Source organism: Hetaerina americana, unplaced genomic scaffold, assembly GCF_022747635.1.
Source record: "Hetaerina americana unplaced genomic scaffold, ioHetAmer1.1.p SCAF_8, whole genome shotgun sequence".
NCBI lineage: Eukaryota > Metazoa > Arthropoda > Insecta > Odonata > Calopterygidae > Hetaerina > Hetaerina americana.
In genome coordinates, this window is record NW_027287427.1 from 11503182 (window position 1) to 11526216 (window position 23035).

The following is a 23035-nucleotide window of genomic DNA, read 5'->3' on the forward strand; positions in this document are numbered from 1 at the left end:
GCACAATATCAATAAGGAAACTCCAGGAATTGACAATAGGACACAGCTTCACTGATTTGAACTTTTATCTCAGACTTAATTATAAGTTCATGGCACTCTACTCCTATTAGCATTCACTTCCTCCCTCTCCAAATCAGCAGGAAACAAGGTAGTGGAAGATATTAGATACTTTGGCTTTGATAGACAGAGCGAATAGTTCATGGTTAGAGGGCTTTTCAGGGGTTCCAGTAGTCCTGGCACCATATTCTCTTATCCATAAGCTTATCCCCTCTCAGAAAGCTAACATAATAAGGCCACTCACTCCCCTACTATAAAAAAATTGGTGCATCTAAGCATTATGCACACTTTCTCATATTACATCATCGTATTAATGAAAATCTGTTGAATGTTTCCTAAATAATTTAACAGTAAAATTAGGCACTGTCTCTCTTTTTTTAATTGTTTTAGAGTAAACAGAAAATATGGCTCAAATGTTGGTTTAAAGAACAAAATTGTCTACTCAGTCATAATAATACAGAGAAATGCAGCATAAATCTCATCACAGTGCAATGTACACTCATACATATTTTAGCAAGATGTTTTCTGAGAGGTAGACACACTTTTCTGGTGGATTAAATGCCATTTGTGGCAAGCAATACAGCAGGAAGGTAGGCAAAGGGAGTACATCCAGTTAAGCTTAAAATTCATATGAAGGGTCAATTCTTCATTTTATCTACTAAGGTTCCAAATAGATTTCACAATTTAAAATGAAATTATCATCATCTGAAGTTTCCAGCCACTGGCCAGGTCTGCTTGTGGCATAGACATCTCAAAATTAGTAATATAATAAGTAATAACCCTCTTATTGCAGGTTAATTGTCAAGGTTAATTGATATAAATTTGCACAGGGCAAGCAGCTTTACAATTTCTACATCATTAAACAGCCACCTACTCCCTACGATGCTCACGTGACACCAACAATTGATTCCAATGAATAATTGAGCACAGTAAAATCATATGAAGTGATGAATATATTTTAGGCACACACTGTTCGTCAGCTGCCTCTGTGACTCATTATGTAAGTGCCAATGTAAATAATTAATGCTAAGCCAAATGATAAAATAAAAGACCTCCCTATTTACCTAACTTTTGGCGTCCCTAAGATCTCAACCAAGTTGATGTAATTGCAGGGTTTTTCATTGGATCAACATTCACCAACAGATCAAGTGCTTGGACTAAACTTTACCAGCAATTGTTACAGCATTACTTGCTAATAAATTATGAAGTTTCTAGATAATATATTGTGCCAGTTGATTATTTAATACATAATTTGAAAATGTTATGTAGCCACACACTTCTAATATACTATAGTTATGACATTTTAATGCATATTTTTTTAAAGAAATTTATGTAAAATTATTGACCTTTTCTTAATATAAATGGTGATTTTTTTCCTTAAATTGACTAGTGCGGAACAAAAGAACGATAATTTTTTTCTTGAGCTGCGAAGTTATTTGCATATACTCCTTATATGAAGTACAACATGAAATATGTTAAAAATGAAGAAAAGTAGCAGAACTTCAATTAAAAATGAGTACTGCATCTTTTGCAGCAGGCTATAAATTTAGAACAATGCAATACCATTATTGTGGACATCAGTATGAAAGCAATTACTTTACTATGCAATATGAAATAAAAGCACCATTTATATAACTTCAGCACCTGCTGCTCAACATGGTAAGTAAGTATGCATATGACAGTGAAACCTTAATCTAAATACATAGCATGCATAAAAGATTAAATGAATTTTTAAAATTAGTGCATGTGATACCCATATATTTTCTACAATGGTTTCTATTCCAATAACACTATATGAATACTGGAAATAGGTCCTATTACACGTATTATAAAATTCTAAGCTCAGCGAAGGTTTTTTCAATGGTTTACAGACATTTGACCCCTAGTTAAAAGTGAAATGTGCCGCAAATGTCATATACCTGTCTGTATGTGCTTTATATGTGTCTTGAGTAAGACCATATAAACAGTAAAGCAGAAAATTTAACTCATAAATTAGGTAAAATTTTGCTGATATATATCTTATGAATTAAATTCATTTCATGTGATTATTAAGAGAGAATTGACTTTGATTGACTGATCAATGATGAACCATATAAAACTCCACTGGTTTAAGCCTCTGGAAAGAGTGACTCAAACCTAGCACGTACCTATTTTCCAACTGCTTACTGAAAGGTCTAAGGCAAAGCTATGTGGCCATCTCTTCCAATGGAAATCAGTGAATGACATTAATCTAAACTTGAAAGTCTCCAAGGAGATTGATCACATGTCGATGGGATAACTACAAAGTAGCCATGAACAAAAAGATTTCCTTGGTTTTAAAAATATATTCATGAACTTTATATAATTACACCATTCACTTGCTGCAGGGCTAGCAGCAATGAAGTACAGATGTCTTGAATCCCTTAAATCCCATTACATAATAATACTAGTCAGAGGGGACCATAACTCTGCAGAAGATTTATCTGAGCAACATATGGTAGTTCCTGGGTCTGAGTCATGGACTTCCAAAAGATATTTTTAATGCAAATTTCAACATATAAATACTTAATAGCTAGAAATCATGAATTAGGAATAAGAAATCACCATTATTCAAGAGAGCCTTAATCAATACCAAGTATAAATTACTATTCAATTGATATTCATGAGTTATGTGATTTTATGTATGTATCACACTTAAGTATAGATTAAAGGCTGTTAAAAACACTTAAATATAATATAATTTTATTATTTTAGTTAAAAGATGCTTGGAAAAGAAGAAATGTGTCACATTTGTTTGCCATTACTAGTATGCAAAATTTGCATTTTTTTGCAGAATGCATAGCTTCCTAAATAATTACCCATTTTTATTGTGATAATTCTTAATTTATGGAGAAAACCCATGTAATGACTCAGTTTTCAATGAACTCACAAAAGTTTTATTAGTTAATATTACCAAGAAAAGTACCTTATATTTTATTGCAAAAAACATATCAAAATATTGACTGATTCACACTGTCAACTCACACTTAAATCATATTCATCACCCAGTAATATTGTGACTTGTACATATCCAAAAGTTGTATTAGGCATATTCTTTTATCATTCTACTGTTTTCTACTTCTCTAAACATTTCACATGATGACACATACAACAATATATATTACGATGAAACTTACAGCTAAACAAGTCCGGAAATGAACACTTTTCTTTACAATTCCAAATACATGCTTATCCTTTCTCATATGTTCTACCTCTAATTACAAAATCTCTTCCTCCCACTCTTCCCTACTTTTTAGTTATTGCAAGAGTACTAAAGATTTTTATCCATATTTACTACCTTGTTCTCCATTTTCCATAATAATTTTTATCTATCTCATGGACCCTAGACTCCTGGACCTAAGTATCCCTTCAATGCAAAAATTTCAGAGTGTAAAAATCATTTGCATTGCAGTTTTTTTTAATTTGACTAAGTAACCCTTTTTTGCAGCACTTTCTATTTCTCACAACTCGTAATGTTTCATTTGCTGGGCTTTCTGTTCTATTTTCAAGGTCTACTAGCCTTTTCTTAAAATTACCTATCTCTTTATCCTTACTTTGTGTTTTCTTGGTATTCCATTCTTTTTACCCCATTTAATGCTACCTAATTCCACCCAAATATTCTTCTATCCACCTTACACCTTTTGAATTGAAAATCGTAATTCATAATGACTAAATTAATGTCCACATCTGCATCGGCCCCTGAGAAGCTATGCGAGTTGATGGTGCCATTTCTGAATTCCGTCAACGCCTGACATACTGAATGATAACTACCTATAGTTTCCTCCAGTATTTCCTTTGTATATCAGTGCCTATGATGGGTTTTGAACCAGGTGTCAGCTATGTGGGGTGTTCAACAAGTGCTTAGGCAATCCAAAAGGTGACACTGATAGCATTAGAAGTCTCGCTTTTAGCCTCGATTCTCATTGGACAGCTGATAAAGTTTCAGTTGTACCCATTACATGATTTCATTTTCATAGTTAATTCAAGCAACAAACTTTTGTTTTTTTAGAAAAATAGAAAAAAATTACTTTCTTGGGGTGATTAAACAATTAAATTAAAAAGGCTTGACACCAGAAGAGAACAAAGAGTTGGATGAAGTTCATGGTACCTCTGCCCCTGTGTTTGCAACTTTTTACATTTGGGTAAATGAGTTTAAATGTAGCAGCTCATCCACAAATGATGAAAAATATTAGGGATGTCCAGCGGAAGTTACTTCTTCTGAACTGATTGACAACATTTACTATATGGTTTTAAGAGGTCAATGAATCGAAGTTCAAGAATTAGATGGGCCCCTAAGCATATCACAAAATACAGTGCTTTCCATTTTGCATGAAAATGGTGGTTGTGAAAAAATCTTAGCATGATGGACAACACATTTGCTCTCAGTGGAGAATAAATACAATTGTGTGGTTGATTTGGAGGCTGGTTTGGCACTTTTCTGTCAAAATCATGATGAGCTTATGCATTTATGCATAGCTGTGGACAAAATAGGAATATGCTTCTACACTGCAGAGAAAAGAACAATTGAAAGAAAGCATTTCTCTAGGCAATCCAGCATCATAGAAGGCGATGATGTTGAAGTCAGCCGACAAAGTGATGACAGTTTTTTAGGATGCACATGAAATCATCTACATCGATTACTTGCAAAAAGAACAAAGGATAAATGAAGAGCATTTTGCGTCATTATTGCACCATTTGAGTGAAGAAATTAAGAAACAATGTCCTTATTTGGAAAAGAAAAAAACCTCTCCCATCTTAACAATGAATGGGTAACTCATATGGATGTAACTCAAATGCATGGGTAATTCAAATTATTATAACATCCAATACATTCTCCAGATTTGGCCCCTGGTGATTTATTTTATTTCAAAACTTGAGAAAATGACTTGGTTGAAAAGGTTTCACATCAAAAAAGGTAATCAGTGCCAAAACAAATGCCTGTTTTGAGGACCTTCTGAAGTCCTACTTTTTGGACTACTTCAAAAAGCTGGAGAAACAATGCGAAAAGTTTATCGAGCTAACAGGAGATTAGGTTAATAGTAAAAAAATCTACCCAAAATAATTTTTCTATTTTTTACCAAGGACTTATTGAATAACCCATCTATTATCACATTCTTTCTCCTAAACAATTAGATTGCTCTCCATGATGGTTTTCTACAGTAAACTCTTGATTATCCATGTATGAATTAGCCATTTTGTGGATTACCCTTACTATCATCTTCCGAGAAACTCAAAATTTTAATAAAATTACAATCATAAATATAATTATGTGCTTTGAAGCTTCGATGCACTTTTCATTTAAAAATACAAGTTTGAAATACATGGGCTTCTTTCAAATCTTTTTATTTCACAAAATAAAAGGTTGTCAATAGTAAATTTTAATTTAAGCCCTTCTGTACTCTCTGTACTTTCCCATTATCATTTACCTTTCATTCATTGGCCCTGAGAATTCTGTATTCTCCTTTAAGATGAGCAAGTAGCTAGTTTTGCAATGCAAAAAATAAGTTGTTGACTATCTACTCTGTATTATTTTCCTTGGTATCAAATGATGAGTAGAAATCCATATCCGCAATCCTTTGTCAGTAATTTTATTTTCCTGACTACATGAATAGTTCAGCTTTTTGAGGAAATTACACTCTGTTATTCACTTGATGATAGTTTTTCTGGGAAATTATAATTCCATTCTTGTAAAAATGGCTGAACAACAGAATTAATTGTGATTCCCATGACTTAAAACCATAAATAAATCACAAGGAATAATGTAGGAGAGTCTCTGTACACATTTGTTAATATCTTGATATATTTTTTACATATTTCGGTCATCCATGCTCCTCGATCATCCATTAGCATCTCTCTCCCATATCTTCCTTTGCCTATCATAGCATTCCAATACTTCATTACTATCAAATATTAATTTCTAGGCATGTTCAAATAATTTCTTTTAATTCATCAAACAGACAATCTACTTCCTGGTGGCCACTTGCATGCACATTCAACCAGATTATCACTGATGGATTTATTGGGTTTGCTTTTATCTCTATGCTCTATCACTCAGATGCTCTACATCCACCAACCATCTCCTCATTTTTCATCCACGCTGTACTATGTCTCTACCACATTGACTATCCCTTCCATTACTTTCTCTCTATCTCACCTCACACAAACCTAAAGCATCTATAGTTTCCAAATTTGAAAGAACATTGCTTGAGTGAAGTAAGAAAAATCCATCGGGTGGATCAGCATTATTGAGTAGACATCACTGAATCACTGGGCAGAGATGAAAACAACAACACCATAATTTTAATGATTATAATTCATATTCATTAGCTGATATTTCTTCAGTTCTTTAACCATAAAAGTAAGTGAAAGGCTCTTGGTGAGAGCTTATATGCTTTATAAATTATAAGCCTTAAAGATCACGTTGATTTACTTAAAACAGCTAAGATACTTGATCAAATTTCAAGAAAAAAATCTCCCTCCCTAAAACCATGATAATTTTACAATTTCCTAAGTCCACTTAACTACTGAAGCCATTAGTAATATTTGAACTATCACAAATAAAAATACCCAATTGTGTTCTGCATGATCTGCTCTTATTAAACCCTAGCTGGTTATGGCAGAGTATATAATATGGTTTAATGGATGGGAAATAATCTTTGTGGCTTAAATCGAAGGAAAAGTTGGAATACAAGATGCATCTTTCTGGTTGCTTATAATTTGGCTATGACAAATGATTATACATTGCACCCATCAATATTAATGGTAGTTTTGGTTAAAAAATGTAATTGCTCAATGAAACTAAAGAAATTTCTTTCCACAGTAATAATTTTTTAATAAAGTAATCAATTATTAGACCATGGACCCTTGCCATGAGAGAGGCTGCCAATGAGACAAATGGTCAAACTCACCTTGATTCAGCTTCTAAGTGAAGGGATTAGAGCCCTACCAAGGTGGGTCACAATAAGCATAATTTTGTGCCTGGGAGATTTTTCATATGAAAAGCCTTAACAAAATATTCAACACATATCTATAGAGAGCCTCTCATAGTATTCAGAGTACAGGAAGTATTTCTCAGAAAATTCTGTACTTCCAGAAGGGCCAAAATACTATCTATGCCTTAGAATTTAATTCTATGTGTCACAACAATCATTATTAATATGGCTATTTTTGGATATGGATGCAAAATGTTGTGGGTATTACACACAATGCTCAACTTAGGGATCATACACAACTAAAATAATAATAAAACTTTTCCACCATTAGAGAGCATCATACTCACAAGTGTGTGCTCAGTGGTTTGGCTTATGATCACCAAAAAAAGCTTTAAGAATGCAATGGGTTTTAAAAGTAGTGTAAACCGCCCACTTTTTTATATACTATCTCCAATTCATAGACACTTAAAATATACTATGTATTAGGAAAATTTTCCATTTTGAGTAAACTATATTCTTATATCTTTAAATGTATATTTTAACACTAGTTCAAGCACTTCAAGAATCCACATTTCATTAGGAAAAATTAGACTTACACCATATAATCAACCATATTACTGAATTATTTTAAAATCATCTTAAACTGAAATAATAAAGAACTAAAATCAAGAACAAGTGAAAAGTATTTAGACTTTCTATAGTACAATCAATATTTAAATGCCATAGCAATTATTTTTATGATCAATAATATTCCATTGGAGGTAAATGATGCACTGGGCTTCAAGATTGTTTCAAACTTACCAAATAATTCACTGAACATATTTGAGGTTTGTGCTGCAATCCCATTAAGTTCACTGCTCATATTGGAGAAGAAATCTCTGCCAGCTGTCCGGGTCATGTCAGACTGCACGAGTGAAGTGACGCTTGACCCACTGCCTTCTCTCTCCCTCCCCTGGGGTGATGGATACTGCTGTTGCTGCATTGACGGTGAATACTGCTGAGAAGGTTGCATCATTGAAGCACCAGGCTGAGGGCTTGATCCTGTTTCCCTTGAATCTCCCAAAGCCTTTTCAAAGGAATTGATTCAGTAAAGGAAGTACTATTAGAGTTTATTGCCATATTTTTGAAAAAGCATCTGGATAAAATAAATTGTGTCATGTATGAAGGCATTATGAAATGGAATATGGATGACTATGCCGTGAGCAGAGGTGAATTTAATAATCATTTAATGATATGCACTTTGAACTTTGCTAAAATACATAATCTTCCTCACCACTTGAGTAGTAATGAGAGGATCTATGGTTAGTGCTAGGCTCAAGAATTACCCAAAAGACAAGTTTGCATCTAAAACAGTCATGTAAAAATGTCTCATTTAAATGGGGTCTTGAAACTTTTGATGCAAATATAAGTGGTAAAATAAGCTCATTAAAAGCAGAACACAAGAGGGGACTGATTCTTCCCCCTCTAGTTTGTTACCCAAAAAAATTGGGTTGTAGCAGAGTATTATGAGATGCTGATTTTATCATTGGTATCCTACCGGTTTGGGTAGGTTTGGATGGACACAGTCTGCACTATTTCACAAATACATTCACTTGCCTTTCTGAGCAAAAAGCATACCTTAAAATCGATCATTACAGTTAGCCCCACTTCAATTCCGTATACTTCTTTCCTGCCTTCATTCTGTCCAACATTCCGATCCTATTCCTGCCCCTTCCTTGTTTCCCTAATATTCTCCCCTAAACCACAGTCTTCAAGCAATCCACAGCCTATCAATATGCTTTACATCCATTTTTCCTGCCTCCTTTGGATTTCTCCCAATAATCCCCTCCCTTCTACTACCATGCCTAGCACTTCCTCATTTGTTTTTCTTTCTGTCCACTTCACCTTCTGCATCCTTCTACACAGCCAACTTTCAAAAGTCTCCAATCTACACCTATCATCCTTCTTTAATGACCATATTTCCATCCACTTTTTGTGAATGAGTCTCCTATCCCTCCAGTCTAATTCTATTTGCTGTAATACATTTATTAATTCCACCTAATTTACTTAATCAAATGGTTTTTCAAAATCCACGAAATGGAAAAATATGTCCCGATTGTATTCTTTGTTTCTTTCTATTAGTGCCCTCGTTACTTTTATGGCATCGCAGGACAGAATAATATAGGAATTATAGGAATTGAAGACCAACTAGTTAAAATAATTAAAACATTGGTGGTGGTACTTCATGAAAAAAATTTGGGAAACACTATTTTGCATCTATAAAAATAGCAGTTTTTCACTAACCTTCAAAAGTAGCCCCTTCTTAGAGGCAGCTTCCTTGGCACTCTTGGTAAAATCACCAAATGTACTCTTCCCCACATATGTGAGGTCATCTAGAGTGTTACGGCTGACTCCTGCTGCAGTTTTACTTGCTTCTAATGCAGTTCGACTTGCTTCTTCTGCTGCTTTTTTAGCTTGTAGAGTAAGCTGGAATATAGAAAGGAACTCATTCATTCAACAGATTCTTCATATCATTGACTGCAAACTAGATAAAAGACTGTAAATTGTTTTCTGGTTTGGATGTGATTTCAAATTAATCACTGAAATAATTTCTATTATCAAAGTTACAAGTTGATGAAATGTTCATACAGCATTGATATCCACTCCCAAATTCCTCTTATGCAATGGTCCTATCCCTAAGGTGTGCAGGTGTGACCACCCATCCCCCCTCAGGAGAGGGCAGAAGGTGAGGAGGGAAAGGAAAGGAGAGAGATAAAAGAGAAAGGGGGAGAAGAAAAAATGAATGTAGGGCAAAGTGGGCAACCACACCCTGAATCACCTGTAGGCACCACTGATCCTACACTCTTCTAACAGTTAATATAAGCACAGCATCTACATGAGAACCATAAACTCAATAATAGAGTTACCATTATCAAAATGTTTGATCAAGTAAAAGATCCACAAAATAGGTGAAAAAGATTAATTTTTTTAGAATATTCTTCAAACTCATTATACAAGCTGTATACCTGTTCCAAAGGAGCAAAAAGGCTGCCCTCTTCATTGCCCTGCCTAGCTTCAGTTATTTTCTCCTTTGCCTGAAGTTTCAACTGTTTTGGAACATATACAAGCAGAAACATGTAAAAACAGAGAAGAAGAGAAAGGATTGAAGAGTGAAAACATTGAAAAGTAATGAGAACATTGACATTAACAAACATGAACACATTATTAAAAATGAAATGCTGAATTGGATATAAATACTTACATATAAAGTGCAAAGTATGAGCATGTGATTTCTAGTCCGCTACAGAACATGCGCTAATATTTGGAGACATGCATACATGTTAAGTGATTAATGATAACTTATTTCTATGGGAGCATGTTAATAGCAAAGCAGTGATCTGGAAATATTGCACATCAGTACAAGGTGAAAGAGCGGATCTCAGTTCAAAATGGCAGGATAAACAAAGCAGACGTTTAAATTGTTTCCCTTTTTTAGTGTTGGAGTAAAGTCATTATGCAATGAAAAAGCATTAAAACATTTGTTTACCTAAATATATCCCCCTGCATTACCTCATATGGCATTACTACAACATGTACCTGGTTGAGAATGTGTTAATAGCTGAAAGGAAAATTCAACCTGAAAATCATGACAATCCATTCATTTTATCAGCAAGAACCAACTAATCACAGAGAAAAAGCATTCACTATTAAAGCTGCTGAATAAATTGGCAAAAATTACATAAAAATATAAATAATTTTCCTAAGTTTATACTCATTATGGATCCATTTTCTTACTTACAATATATTTAGCTATGTACCTACCAATGAACGAATAACTTCCTTGAACACTGTGACTTCACCATAACATAATCTCTAAATAATAAGGAGCTTGGTCTACCAAAAGTTATTTTATAAATCTGAATGGGAGTAATGAAAGGCAGAATCCCACTAATGTGTATGTGCTGGAGTTATCAAAGAAGAATATTGTGTAACAGCTATTGCCTTTGTTCAATTCATTACAAAAATACAGTGAAACCTCTCACTAATTATTCATGGTACAAATCCTAACCATTCAACCGCCTGGTTAGAGTTCTTGATTGGACAGTCTCTTCCAAACCTCACCAGTGATGATGGTGCAAAGAAATAAATTAACTTTCATTGCAAGCAGAATATTCCACATACAATGCAGCCTAAAGTCCCCTTAGGGATGAAATAAGTCAGCAAAAAAAGAACTCAAAGAAGGAATCAGAGTCTTATAAAATTCCTCACCACACATGTAAATACCCTTTTACTCATGGTTTTTGACAAGATATCACTGGTCAAGAATTACATCCATCTTATGCATTCGGTTTGATTAGAAAAGTAATAATTTGAACTTTTTCAATTAGAAACACAAAGGATATCATTATAAGATCTTTTTCTTAGGAACATCAATGAAAGAAGATATGGTGGAGAGAGAATAGCACAAGTCAATGTTGAAATTAACTGAGTTAACTCTTCAGAAATCTCATTCAATAATTTGGTTTACAACTTTGAGCACTTACTGAAAGTTATATGCCTTCATTCTTTTTATTAACATGTGTCTAAGTATAAAAATTTCATAGAAATAGTATATGAGGCTGTCTTTTCCATTTTTTTGTTGATGATATGAAACTGATGTATGATATTGATTAGATATGCCCAAATATCTGGATTTCTCAGAAATTTCTATTTAGGCAAACAGAGAGGCTGCAGAATACAGAGAAACATCAATATTCACATCCCCAAAATAATGAAGTGTCTTATATACAGGGGGAGGTGACTATTCCTAAATCACTGACATACAAAAATAATTCAAACTAAGGTAACTTTAATTATTTCAGCATGGAATTTTTTAAAAATTGAATTTAAAAATATATGCACCATACTACAATTGATTGGCAGGAATTTATGGCAAAATAGGTATCAGATGAACACCAAAGAAAATAAACTCAGACGACAGTATTTTGATGCATCATTTATGCAGTGAAAAAGAATGTGTTTAGATCTTTAAAAACAAGTATTCACAAGTATATGTAGATGAGTGATTAGAAGACAAATCATTTCATTGCAATTTGAAAATTATCTTATAGAGGTTTCACTGTTTATAGATGAAATAGGTACCAATGGCAAAAAATGTATTCTTCTTTCAAGCAGGATTTGCAACGTATTATTCTCAAATAGATGTGACCTTCCTTTCATTCATTTCATATTCCTTGCAATGTATTAATTATGATCTTCCAAAATTAGCACCCCATATGCATGATAGTCTCATTGAAATAATACCATTCTTAAATGTCTGATGATATTTATAACATATGATATTTCATAAGATACCATATCTATAATAACCATGTCAAATTAATTTATGCTAAAAAATCAAAGTTCAAAAATACGAATACACATTCAGATAATTAATTCTCTCGGAGTTAGGATGCAATAAGTCATATTAACCTCGTCACCACATTGGTAATGTGTCTTCTGGGATTCCACTTTATTATGATAGAAATATACATAGTTGGATATTACAAAAGATTAACCTTAGCTAACACAGGGAACATATATGCAACTATGATTTTGAATAATGATCTTATGAAGTTTGTTTTTATGTAGTATTTTGAGATAAAGAAGAGATCACCACCCTTAGGTGATTGTCAATATGTATGATTAATTTTTAAATTTTTTTCCAGAATGAGCATTAGCTACAATGAGGAAGTGCTAATAAGAAAATTTTCAATGCTTTGATGAGACAAAACAGTTCACTGAGGAAGATCAAACTGTTGCCAAATTGGTTGCAAAAAAAGATACAAATCAGTGGTTTGAAAAAATCTTTGCTAAGAGTAAAAAAAAAGATCAGGCATAACAATTTGCCAAGCACGGAAATCAAAGAGTTAAGCTCAATATAGGTCTTGAAGAAAGGAAGCTGGAAAGAGAAAATTTTCAAAATGGCTTCAACTTTTACACACTGATCAAGTCATAATATAAGCCACATACTGATGAGGAAAGTCCTGCACAGCCACTGAACTTTTGCTCCAAACACAACAAGAAAAACAATCCAGATATGTAGAGAGAGAGAGAGAGAGAGGACTACCTTATCCATTTGGGCCAAGAGGCCATCTTGACTGCTCTGTCTTGTAGTCTCTCGCACCAGCTCTTTGGCTTGAGAGGCAAACTGCTCCAGCAAAGATGCTTGACTACCCTGGCGCACAGGGCCTTGTGGCCCACCTGTGCCAGAAGAACTTGTGGAACCAAAGCTTGATGCTCTGGCCAGCACGTTGGTGATGCTTGACTGCCTCTGCGGGGTGGGACTTACTGGGGGAACCTGGTGGTGCCATTCAGGTTAAAAGCATGCAATAGGCAGCAAAGGATCAATGCCTGGCCATCCAGCTATAGAAGCAATTGATTGGTCTGGCAGTTGTTGCAAAATGACTATTTTAGGTACCTGGTCTACATTAGAACCTCTTGCATTTACAAGCCCTGCATAAAAACACAGCTTCACAAGCAGTTGTGTAAAACAAATACATGGCATTTCAATCATTGCAAAAGGTGTACACAATTGTCAGTTTCATTATAAAAAATGACTACATAATGGTGATCCACAACATTAATAACTTGTGACAATGTAAAGTGTTAACAGCAAGAAGATGAATAACTTTGAGGTAGAAGCTGTAAAGGGTCATAGGTACAAGTTTTAACTCTGGTGTGCAACACATATCATGAAAGAAAACAGGAGATTCAAATAATTTCAATAAAGCCTTCATGTCATTCCACACAAGGTAACTCAAGTAAAATTAAAGGACAGACAAAGCTCGGCCAAAGGCATAACAGGGAAAGTGGGGAGGGTCCAGCAGGCACAGCTGGGATCTGTTAAGGCTACCAAAGGCTTAGAAAATGCTGGGGTTGCCCAAGGTCAGTGGAGAGCCAGTATCAGCAACCAAATCACCTTATCCATGCACACTTGTGCAATCTTCACATCTGATGACTGCATCATACAATTGTTTAAATAAATAAAGGCAGTGTGCAAAATCATTGTATCTGTGCCAAAGGAATCATTATTAATAGGAATTAACGTGTTTTATTTTTGCGCATGGTCCAATGATGAATACAAAGCCATCAGGAAATAAAAATGAAAAGAGGAAGCTGTCAAATATTGCTTTGCCCTTTCTTTTGGATTTTCCTATTTATAATATTCTTATCAAAATTAAGCATCCTTAAAATATATCATGAATTTTCATGCAAATTGCATGGTAATTGGTTTTTTGGTCAAAATTTGAGTGATCTAAGACTTTCCTCTTTGGCCAATGGAAGTAACTACAAAGAGAGTAGTCCTTGAGAGACAAAAATATTCTTCGGTCCCCAGGAATAAACAAATTATTTACCAATGAGATAATTGTGGTTTAAAATTCAGTAATGGAATTGGAAATTAACAACATGTATGAATTATTAAACAAATCAATGAGAAAATTACATAAGTTGTGAGTGGAATACTATTCCACTTAGTTTTATAAAAATGAAGTTTGAAGGGCGATTTGATTTACAAATATGTTGGGTTAGCTTAATGGAGAATCATATATATTTAAATCAATCATTAAAAGGTACAATCTCATTAAAATGAAAAATTCACTAGGGAAAATTAATGAATCTCAAAAACTGCTAAACTATTGGCAGGTAATCAAGACCCAAATAATTAAATAACTTGTATCTCAAATGGAGCATCAAAGGCAATTTGATGAGGATACAACATCTCATGTGTTTGCTAGAATAAGGTTTTCTTGCGATGAAAGAATTAATGAAAGGTAGCACACAGTTGATTGTTGTTACATTTGGCACCATAGCATTGACATTTTCAATGCTAGAAAATTTGATCTTGTAATTTGAAACACTTGATTATGGCAACAAAAAGTAACAAACTCAAGGACACATAACATGGTGCAAGATCAAAAGCATGCAATCCCCACCCCCTAAGTTTTGTAAATTTGAGAGTTATTTTTTTTTAACCATGCATACAAAGTTCCATTATGAAGCTTAATTTAAAATCAGCCTTTTTATTTTTTAACTGAAAATTAAAAAAGACTGGGTTATCTGGAAGTAGAGTACATAGAATGCCAACAACATGATTTTGATGCGAAGAATCCTTTCTGTGCTGAGACTACAAACAAACTATCATGTTCAATCATCTGCTTTCAAAGACATAGCAACAATTATGGGTTTATAAAGCCATAAAATCTATAGCAATATAAATTCCTTTGGGTAAAAATCCTTTACCTAATTTCTTAGAGTAATATTTTACTGAATGGTACAGTTATAAGTTGTTCTGTGGTGGTATTAGGGAGAGGTAAAAGATTACAGATAAACCTGCAATAGTGTTTCCATGTTCTCTATTAAACATGTTAAGGTGTATTGAGTAAAATATCTCATCATAAAAGGATGCTTCCATATATCAGGAGACCTATATAAAGGGATACTTCCCAGTATTAATGGATTTTCTAAAGATGAAGAAATAATTTGTCCAAAATTATGTTAAACAAGTTAAAGGAAAAAATATACAAATAAAACCATCCTCAATGATCCTCTCTCCAGAATATATAAAATAATTTATGCTTAAATGTACTAGAGTTTTCTCACAAGTTATTAAAATATCTCTGATTTTTAAGTTTGATCAAAGATTATTATTGAATTTGGACAGAATATATAGGTGCTAGGACAGGGTGGGCAGTTTCTTAACCATAATATGGCTTGGAACAGAAGCATCCATATGAAAATCACAGTACAGAGCTTATGATTGATCTACAATGAGGCATTCGTCCAACCACTTTGTGAACAGCCCCATTTCAGAGGAATTTAACTTCCATGAACTAGAACGAAGAGCATGTGCAAAGAGAGCTAAGAACAAGAGCAAAGGACATAAGCCAAATCCTTCAGTTCAAAATGCAGCCCAATGGCAACTGTTGTAATTAGGATCTCAACCCCATTCCTCTTTGGACCACCACAACACACACCCTTGTTACATTAAGTCATATAGCAGCTGGCAGAGGAAGAAAAATTTACAGCTCCATAGCTGCTTGAAACATTGCCAAAAGTTGAGAAAAGAAGCTAAGCCAAGAATACACAGAATAGTTTTCCTTTCTCAGCTTTCAAACTCATGGATTACATATCTTTCCCATCCTATACTGACCAAGAACAAAACACTGTGCGACCAATTCCTCAACCTCTGCCTTTATGAATAAATTATTCTTGTGCCAGCAACACAGTGGAGAAAGGCACATGTTGGTCTTTGCAGACATTAGGTTGGTTTTGGTTGGTCTTTGCAGGGATTTGAACTCTACCCAGTCATGAGTATTTACAGCATGGTCGATTTTGATGCAGGTGTATGATAATATTGCAAATATTTTGCCACCTTTTTTTAAACCAGAGATTAGTTTAATCAGGAAAAATCTTTGAAAGTTAGCTCATGTAAACTGAATAAAATAAGACCTCCAGCATAAGTGAGAAAAGAGGATTTTGAATTAGATAACCTTTAACCTATGGATGTTTACCCACCAATCATATTAGAGTGCCTGCCTTATAATCAGTACAGAGCCAGAAAATCATTGGAATACAAGGATATGTTCCCTCAAGAAAAACTAACTCCATTTTGGAAAATAAAGTTAATCCTCAAATGGGGCAGCAGGCTTACAGCTTTTGACCTTGAACCACTGAACACACACACACATAAGTAGCCATGTATCATTTTAGGTATGCAAAAATAATTATATTGCTCACATAAATATCAAGAAAATTGCAGATACAAAAAAATATTGCAATAAGCTCTAACAACAAGGAAATCACTATTTCCACATGATAATGCAAACACAAAAAGTTACCTTATGTAAGTTTCAAGAATGGATATGAAGGTAAACCACAGCCTCTTCTTCAAAATTTTGTAATCCTAATACTACTCTTGTAAATTGGTATTCTAAGAGGTCTTGCTAACTAAATATTATTACAGAAGTTAAACAATATGCTCGCATAAGGAAGCCTTTGCTAAAATTTAAACAAATCTCATGAAATCAGTTTTGTTTATAAAACAGAAATTGAATGAGTGATGGGAGCTACTAAAAAAACAACAAAGGTTGCTTATTACTCATCGACATAGCTTTTAAAGGTTAACTACTCTTGCTTAAATACATTATCGCCAACATTAATGCCAAGAATACCATAGACTCTGATCTTAAATGCTATGATGAATCTTTGCATGCGCATCTAAAATATTGTCTAAATAATTATGAACACCATGAACACTTACCCTATAAGATTCAGACTTGATTATGAATCCAAAACCTTACATCAATAGGTACTCTCCAAATAGTGCCACGCAAAACAGAAGTGCCTCCAAATCATTTTTATTGTTTCATTATGTGTATATAAATGAATGTTTTTGCATTAATTATGGAAAATAAAACTTTTAAAACCATATTATAGTTCCAATTGTGAATACATAAGCCCTTGTATTGGATTGCAATAAATATTAGGTAGGCTGTGTCAATGTTACAAACTAACAAAACCCTTAAATCCAACAGATTGATTAAAGTTTTCAACAATCGAGGAAAATATTGATACAATTGGTCTGAAATTTGCTGGGAGGACAATGGTATGGGATTCACAGCAGCACATTTGTATGAGTGTAAACCTTAACGCTGTAGCGAATAATATATATTAATCATAAATGGGGATCTATTTCCATCATTTTGGAGATTTATAAAGGAGATTGGACCTATTTCATCAAATTTTTCATTTCTTAGTTCCACCATTTCAACTAAAAATAGAAAAATGCATCCTACTAAGCAGTTTTTACTAAAGCTCAATTTTTTTTAAGAATAGCAAACATGGGTGATGTATACCTACATTTGATTGATATGTTCACACAGAAAATCAAACATGTATCTTCTTCAAAGATGAAATATATTCACTTATTTATTCAATATTGTGTACAACCTTTTGAATTCAAATGTCTTTAATTACTGACAATCAAGTGCAAAAGTTCCTTTTGAGAACAGGGCTATCATGTTCATATTGTGGGAACAACCACTTCAGTGAAAATATAAGGTTTGCAGTTTCATACAAGAGGCTCTAGTGCACTGTGTCTTTACTAGGCTATGAAATGGTTAGTAAAGGATAATTGATGTGCAAAGGTGGAGGGGTATTGTCAAACTTGATTTCTGGAAGATTATTTTAAAAAGACAAGGCCCAAATGAAGATTCATAAAATGACAGGATGAGATGAATGATGACAGGATGAAATTAATGATGTTTCTTTGTATATAATACGGTAAGTTTTCAATTACTGTCAAGAAAAACTTTACATTATTTTGATGAGAGTTATTTTGACCTTTGTCTCTCTGGTGGTTTTGTGAAAAGGGAAACCTATCTCTTACTCCATTAATAATTTATGTTATTTTAAACAGTAATTTGAAAAATGGATATGCATTGTAGTCATAGAATATGTAGTTATGCTAGAAATCATTTTTCAAATACATACCCAACACAACATGAAATTGAGATACATCCAGAACAAATCAAGGACTTAAGTTTGCAAATATTTATGTTAATATACTTTATTTACTTATACTGAAATAAGCACCATACTAAAATGTTAGTCAGCATTAGAAAAAACTACCTTCCTTATGAGAGTTAAAGTGATTTATGATAATGCATTTAGTGCAAATAAAATGAGGTAATTAAAAAAAGACTACTCAAAATCAGTGATATTTTGAAATGATTAATTTTCCATTTGCAACAAACTTTAGTAATATAATGATTATTAAAACAATGACATGAAAAATATTATATGCCATCTTGTTGCGAACACAAAATACATATACTATTAGAATAGCTGGACACAGGCGCATGATGGGTGTACATCCTTAAAGAGCAAGACTGATATGAAACTCCTTATCCACTGTGATAAAAAAGTGGCAATGTAGAATTAAGAGACACGGGAGTGGCATGGAACTCCTGAGTCATTACATGAAAAGTGATAATGTACAATTAACAGATAGCCCTAATGGGCAATATCATAAGACCAAGAATGATTATTATGAGATAGAGCATAGATTGTAGCAAAATTAAAAATGAATTCCCCAACTAAAAAGCTCAAGTGAATCATACGTGAAGCTAATGATTTCCTTTAGTTACATAGGTACATACTAACAAGTGATGGTGCAGAGCTAAAAGCAAGGCCCATTTCTTTATTTTTTAAGAAACCCATATCCTGTTATTATGCATGTTACAGGAAATTTTACTTGCAGTCAAAATCATTCAAAAACATGTGATCACGGGTGAATCTTATTTACTGTTGTTAAAACATTCTCTTGAAGAAATCAATTTATAATTAAAACTTTGAATTGTGTATGCAAAGTTATTACCATATGATGCAATTGAAATGGCAGAAAATGTATGTAGTTACATGTCATTCTACTGCCATTCTTTGGCAGTATTAATTCCCATTTATTTAACTTGCCCACGACTGAAGTTATTATTTAATTATCAGTTTGAGATGGTGGCATTCTCAATGTCAAACTTTTAAAAATAAGGTAATTATCTATATTATGCTAACTATAAAAATCAAAAAATTATACATATATCTTTTGAATTTCCCTCAAAATTAATATTATCAAAGATGATCATTGGAACCCAGTGCTCTCTGTTACCTAATTGAATATTCTTTCAGAATCATCAGTTTTATCCAATTGGCCTGGTGTAATGACATTCATATCTCACGCAATTCAGTCACCACCACAACTGCCTGTCTTAGAAACCTACATTAAATATGAATTAAATAACATTTTACTCACAGGAGTGGTAGAACGACCAAGTCTGTTCTTGGAAATTGGTGACAACTCCTGTGACCCATCACTCCCCAAGGATTGGCGGGGAGGGATGGGAGGAGGGGGAAGGGGACGACTGGTGCTCAGAACTGTTTTTGGAGACGTAGTGGTGGAATTTGAGTCGGATTCACCACCCGGACTTTCTGTGCTCCCTGGCCAGGTCCCATCGCCTTCCATCTCCGGCCCCCCTCGAGTTCCACCCTTTTTTTGAGAAGGCAGCAGCAACAATGAGCCCATAATGGGATATTTCAACTACTACATAAGTACAATGAAACATACCAAAGGCAGTATTACAGGGGACTATGTGATTTTTCCTTCATGTGCAAGGGTCCCATCTTAGACAGGCTGAATACATGAAGTGAACATCCTTGCACAAATTAAAATCAAGAAAGGCATATCTTAAATCAATGTTAATTAAATAATCTACCTTTAAAAATATAATTCCACAAAAAGAAGTTATTAATAGGAGTGTATAACCATTATCAGTATTAATATTAACTCCAAGCTCAGTAGCGTAGGGCTAAAAAAATTTGCCTGAAATTTTATTTCCATTTCTTTTATTCAAATGCAACTGATCCAAGGTTAAAACACGATATACTCTGAATGCTTTCTGCTGGATTTTCACAGATTCCATCTTTCAGAGTCACTAATTTGATACAAAACTTGAAAAAAAATATTCCTTCGGTGTAGTTCCTCTGCTGCGATTTTTCACCCTATTGTGATTAACACTCCCATGTGTGAAGAAAGTTTGTTTTAGTGACAATAAAACACTCACAACTCAGTTCACAGAGCTATTAATTGATGGCATTCCAGATAAAGGTGTGACAAAGCTCATTCTGTCAGGCCTAATATAGTGGAACATATCCATACTAAGAAATAACTTCTTGCACCTTTCCAATCCACAAAAATATAATTTTGCAACGAATGTTTCAACTCACTTAGCCATCATCAGGGACCATATTAAGGCATTAATCGTTAACTTATCATATATGCTTATCCATCAGGATGGGGAAGTAGGGATTAAATAATGGGAATTTTAGGTAGTGTGCCTAATCATGACTCCATTAGCTGAAATATACATTGTGAAATAAAGCTTTACAAAGAGGATAATTTGTAGAGATTATTTGAAGACATTTCCAGTGCTTTCCCGGCATACGGTATGGTATCAGTGAAATCATTTTTGATTTTCCATAGAGTTAGTTCTTTCATCTCTACCAATATTTCAATTAATGACTCTCAAATCATCTTCTGTGCCCTAGGCTACTATCCATTTTCCTATGAATCAAGATTTTAAGGAAAGAGAGTTTTCCCTCCCTCTCTGTCTGCATTATAAATTAAAGGTTCAAATGCTGATTATTCATGTTTCCTAGGAACAAGTCTAGAGAATCTATTCCATGGTTTTATACAATAAATGTGTCATGTACATATCTGTACAAGCATTTTGAGCACAGAGGATGCTCAGATGACGTCAATTTCAGGCCCTGCTCCTCAACATCTTCCATGTAAAAATTTGCAATGGCTGGTGAAAATGAAGATTCCATGATGACACCATCTACCTTCTCGCATTGTATGTCCTATCATATAGAAAATTGATTTCAGGACTTGGTAAAAGTGTTTCACTATTTCATGGTCAAATTCTCTTTCCAGGAGTTTCATGGAGTTGATATTTGGTAATTTGGTGAACAGTGACACTGCATTGAAGCTGAATAGGATATCGGAAACCTCCAAAGTAATTCCTTCCAAAGTCTTTACATATCCAGTTGTTTCTAACGTGGGGCTCGAATGAACCCAAATATAGCCCTAGGATTCCGGTCAGTTTTGGTATTGAGCCAGATTGTAGCTGGGTGAGCCAATGGCACTTACAATTGGTCGTAAGGTTATCCCTTCCTTGTGGGTTTTAGGTAATCCACACATCCTTGGAGGTGCTGGTGCTAGAGGCAGGAGTTTATTGATGTTCTCTGTAGGAAGGGAGGCTTCATTAAGGCTATTGTTTTTCTTACTTTTGCCTCAGCTTTGTCAGTGACAAAAACCCAAATTTTCTGGTGATAGTCTTTTGTCTTCATTAGGATGGTGGTGCTGATAATGGTGGCCTTGTCTACTCGCGAAATGGTGACTGCTGCATTTGACCGTAGAACATGAAGCGCAGTTCCTTTCTGGAGACATAGGGTTCAGGCAGTGTGGTTTCACGGCCAATGAAATTTGATTCCTGACACCCAAACCTAACCTTGTTTCATTAGTGCATTTGAAAGTATTATTATAATGAGCTGTTACATTAAAACTATTGCCCACGACAAAGGACCTTTTAAATATTGAATTGAATTGATTTCAGTTTAGTGAATTTAACTATATTTAGGAAATTACGGTAACCAAATAAGCCAAGGTGCAACATTATATCATACTAACACTGCTACGACGTCGATTTCCTGATCCCAATGCATCATCATCATCATCCTGTGGTTCCATTCTGCTTCCAAATTCCATCTCTGAGTCCCTGTTGAAGCTAGGAGAACTGAGATCTGAATGACTGGAGGAGGTAGAAGGTGGTGATCCAGGAACACTGAAGGCTGAGTCTGGAGAAGCATTTCCACCTGGAAGCTGCAGGCATGATGGGGGATGATACACAGACCGATGATCTAAGCCACTGGAGAGAGCTGCCTGATGGGATGAGGCTCCAGCATCTTGTGTCCCTGAAACTGAATTCAGTTATGTCTTGCAGTGCCATCATGACATGTTCATTTTAATCTACAAATGGCTAAGGATGTGGAAAGAAAGAGGATAATGGCCACGTCATAGCAAACACTGCTTAATGAGTGTCAGTTCCTCATACTATACTAAATGGAATTGTCTCCTAAGCACATACTTCCACAAGAGGTCGCATCAAATTGGATGAAATGGCAAAAAATGCAATGACGACCAAGCATTTATTTGTTTCTTTTTCATACTTAGGATTGAATTTATATCAATTTACATAATATATCGACTACATTTTAAATTAAATTTAATATCTAGCATTTCTTTGTCTTTTGACATTATTCGTGTGGAGAGGAGATGCTAAAAACACTCATTAACAGCCACCTCAGGAATGGAAAAGTCACTAAAAGTGTACATATGCTATCCTTATTAGGCAAAGGGAAATAGGCTGCAATTGGAGGTTTTGTAGGTGCTG

General features: G+C 34.2%; 1 protein-coding gene across 11 annotated transcripts in view; it reads right to left on the bottom strand.

The window, feature by feature from the left end:
• The window catches only part of Rab3-GEF (Rab3 GDP-GTP exchange factor), a 138197-nt gene that overhangs the window by 35528 nt on the left and 79634 nt on the right, over positions 1 to 23035 (bottom strand). For 8 of the 11 annotated variants that reach the window (XM_071596586.1, XM_071596589.1, XM_071596585.1 and 5 more), the window contains exons 16-21: positions 22273 to 22562; positions 19837 to 20070; positions 13096 to 13326; positions 10013 to 10093; positions 9291 to 9473; positions 7809 to 8073 (exon numbers count right to left, since the gene is read on the bottom strand). In XM_071596586.1, the coding sequence (XP_071452687.1) occupies positions 7809 to 8073; positions 9291 to 9473; positions 10013 to 10093; positions 13096 to 13326; positions 19837 to 20070; positions 22273 to 22562 (1284 nt within the window). The remainder of the gene's footprint in view (positions 1 to 7808; positions 8074 to 9290; positions 9474 to 10012; positions 10094 to 13095; positions 13327 to 19836; positions 20071 to 22272; positions 22563 to 23035) is intronic. The other 3 variants (XM_071596587.1, XM_071596592.1, XM_071596590.1) reach the window with 2 other exon arrangements.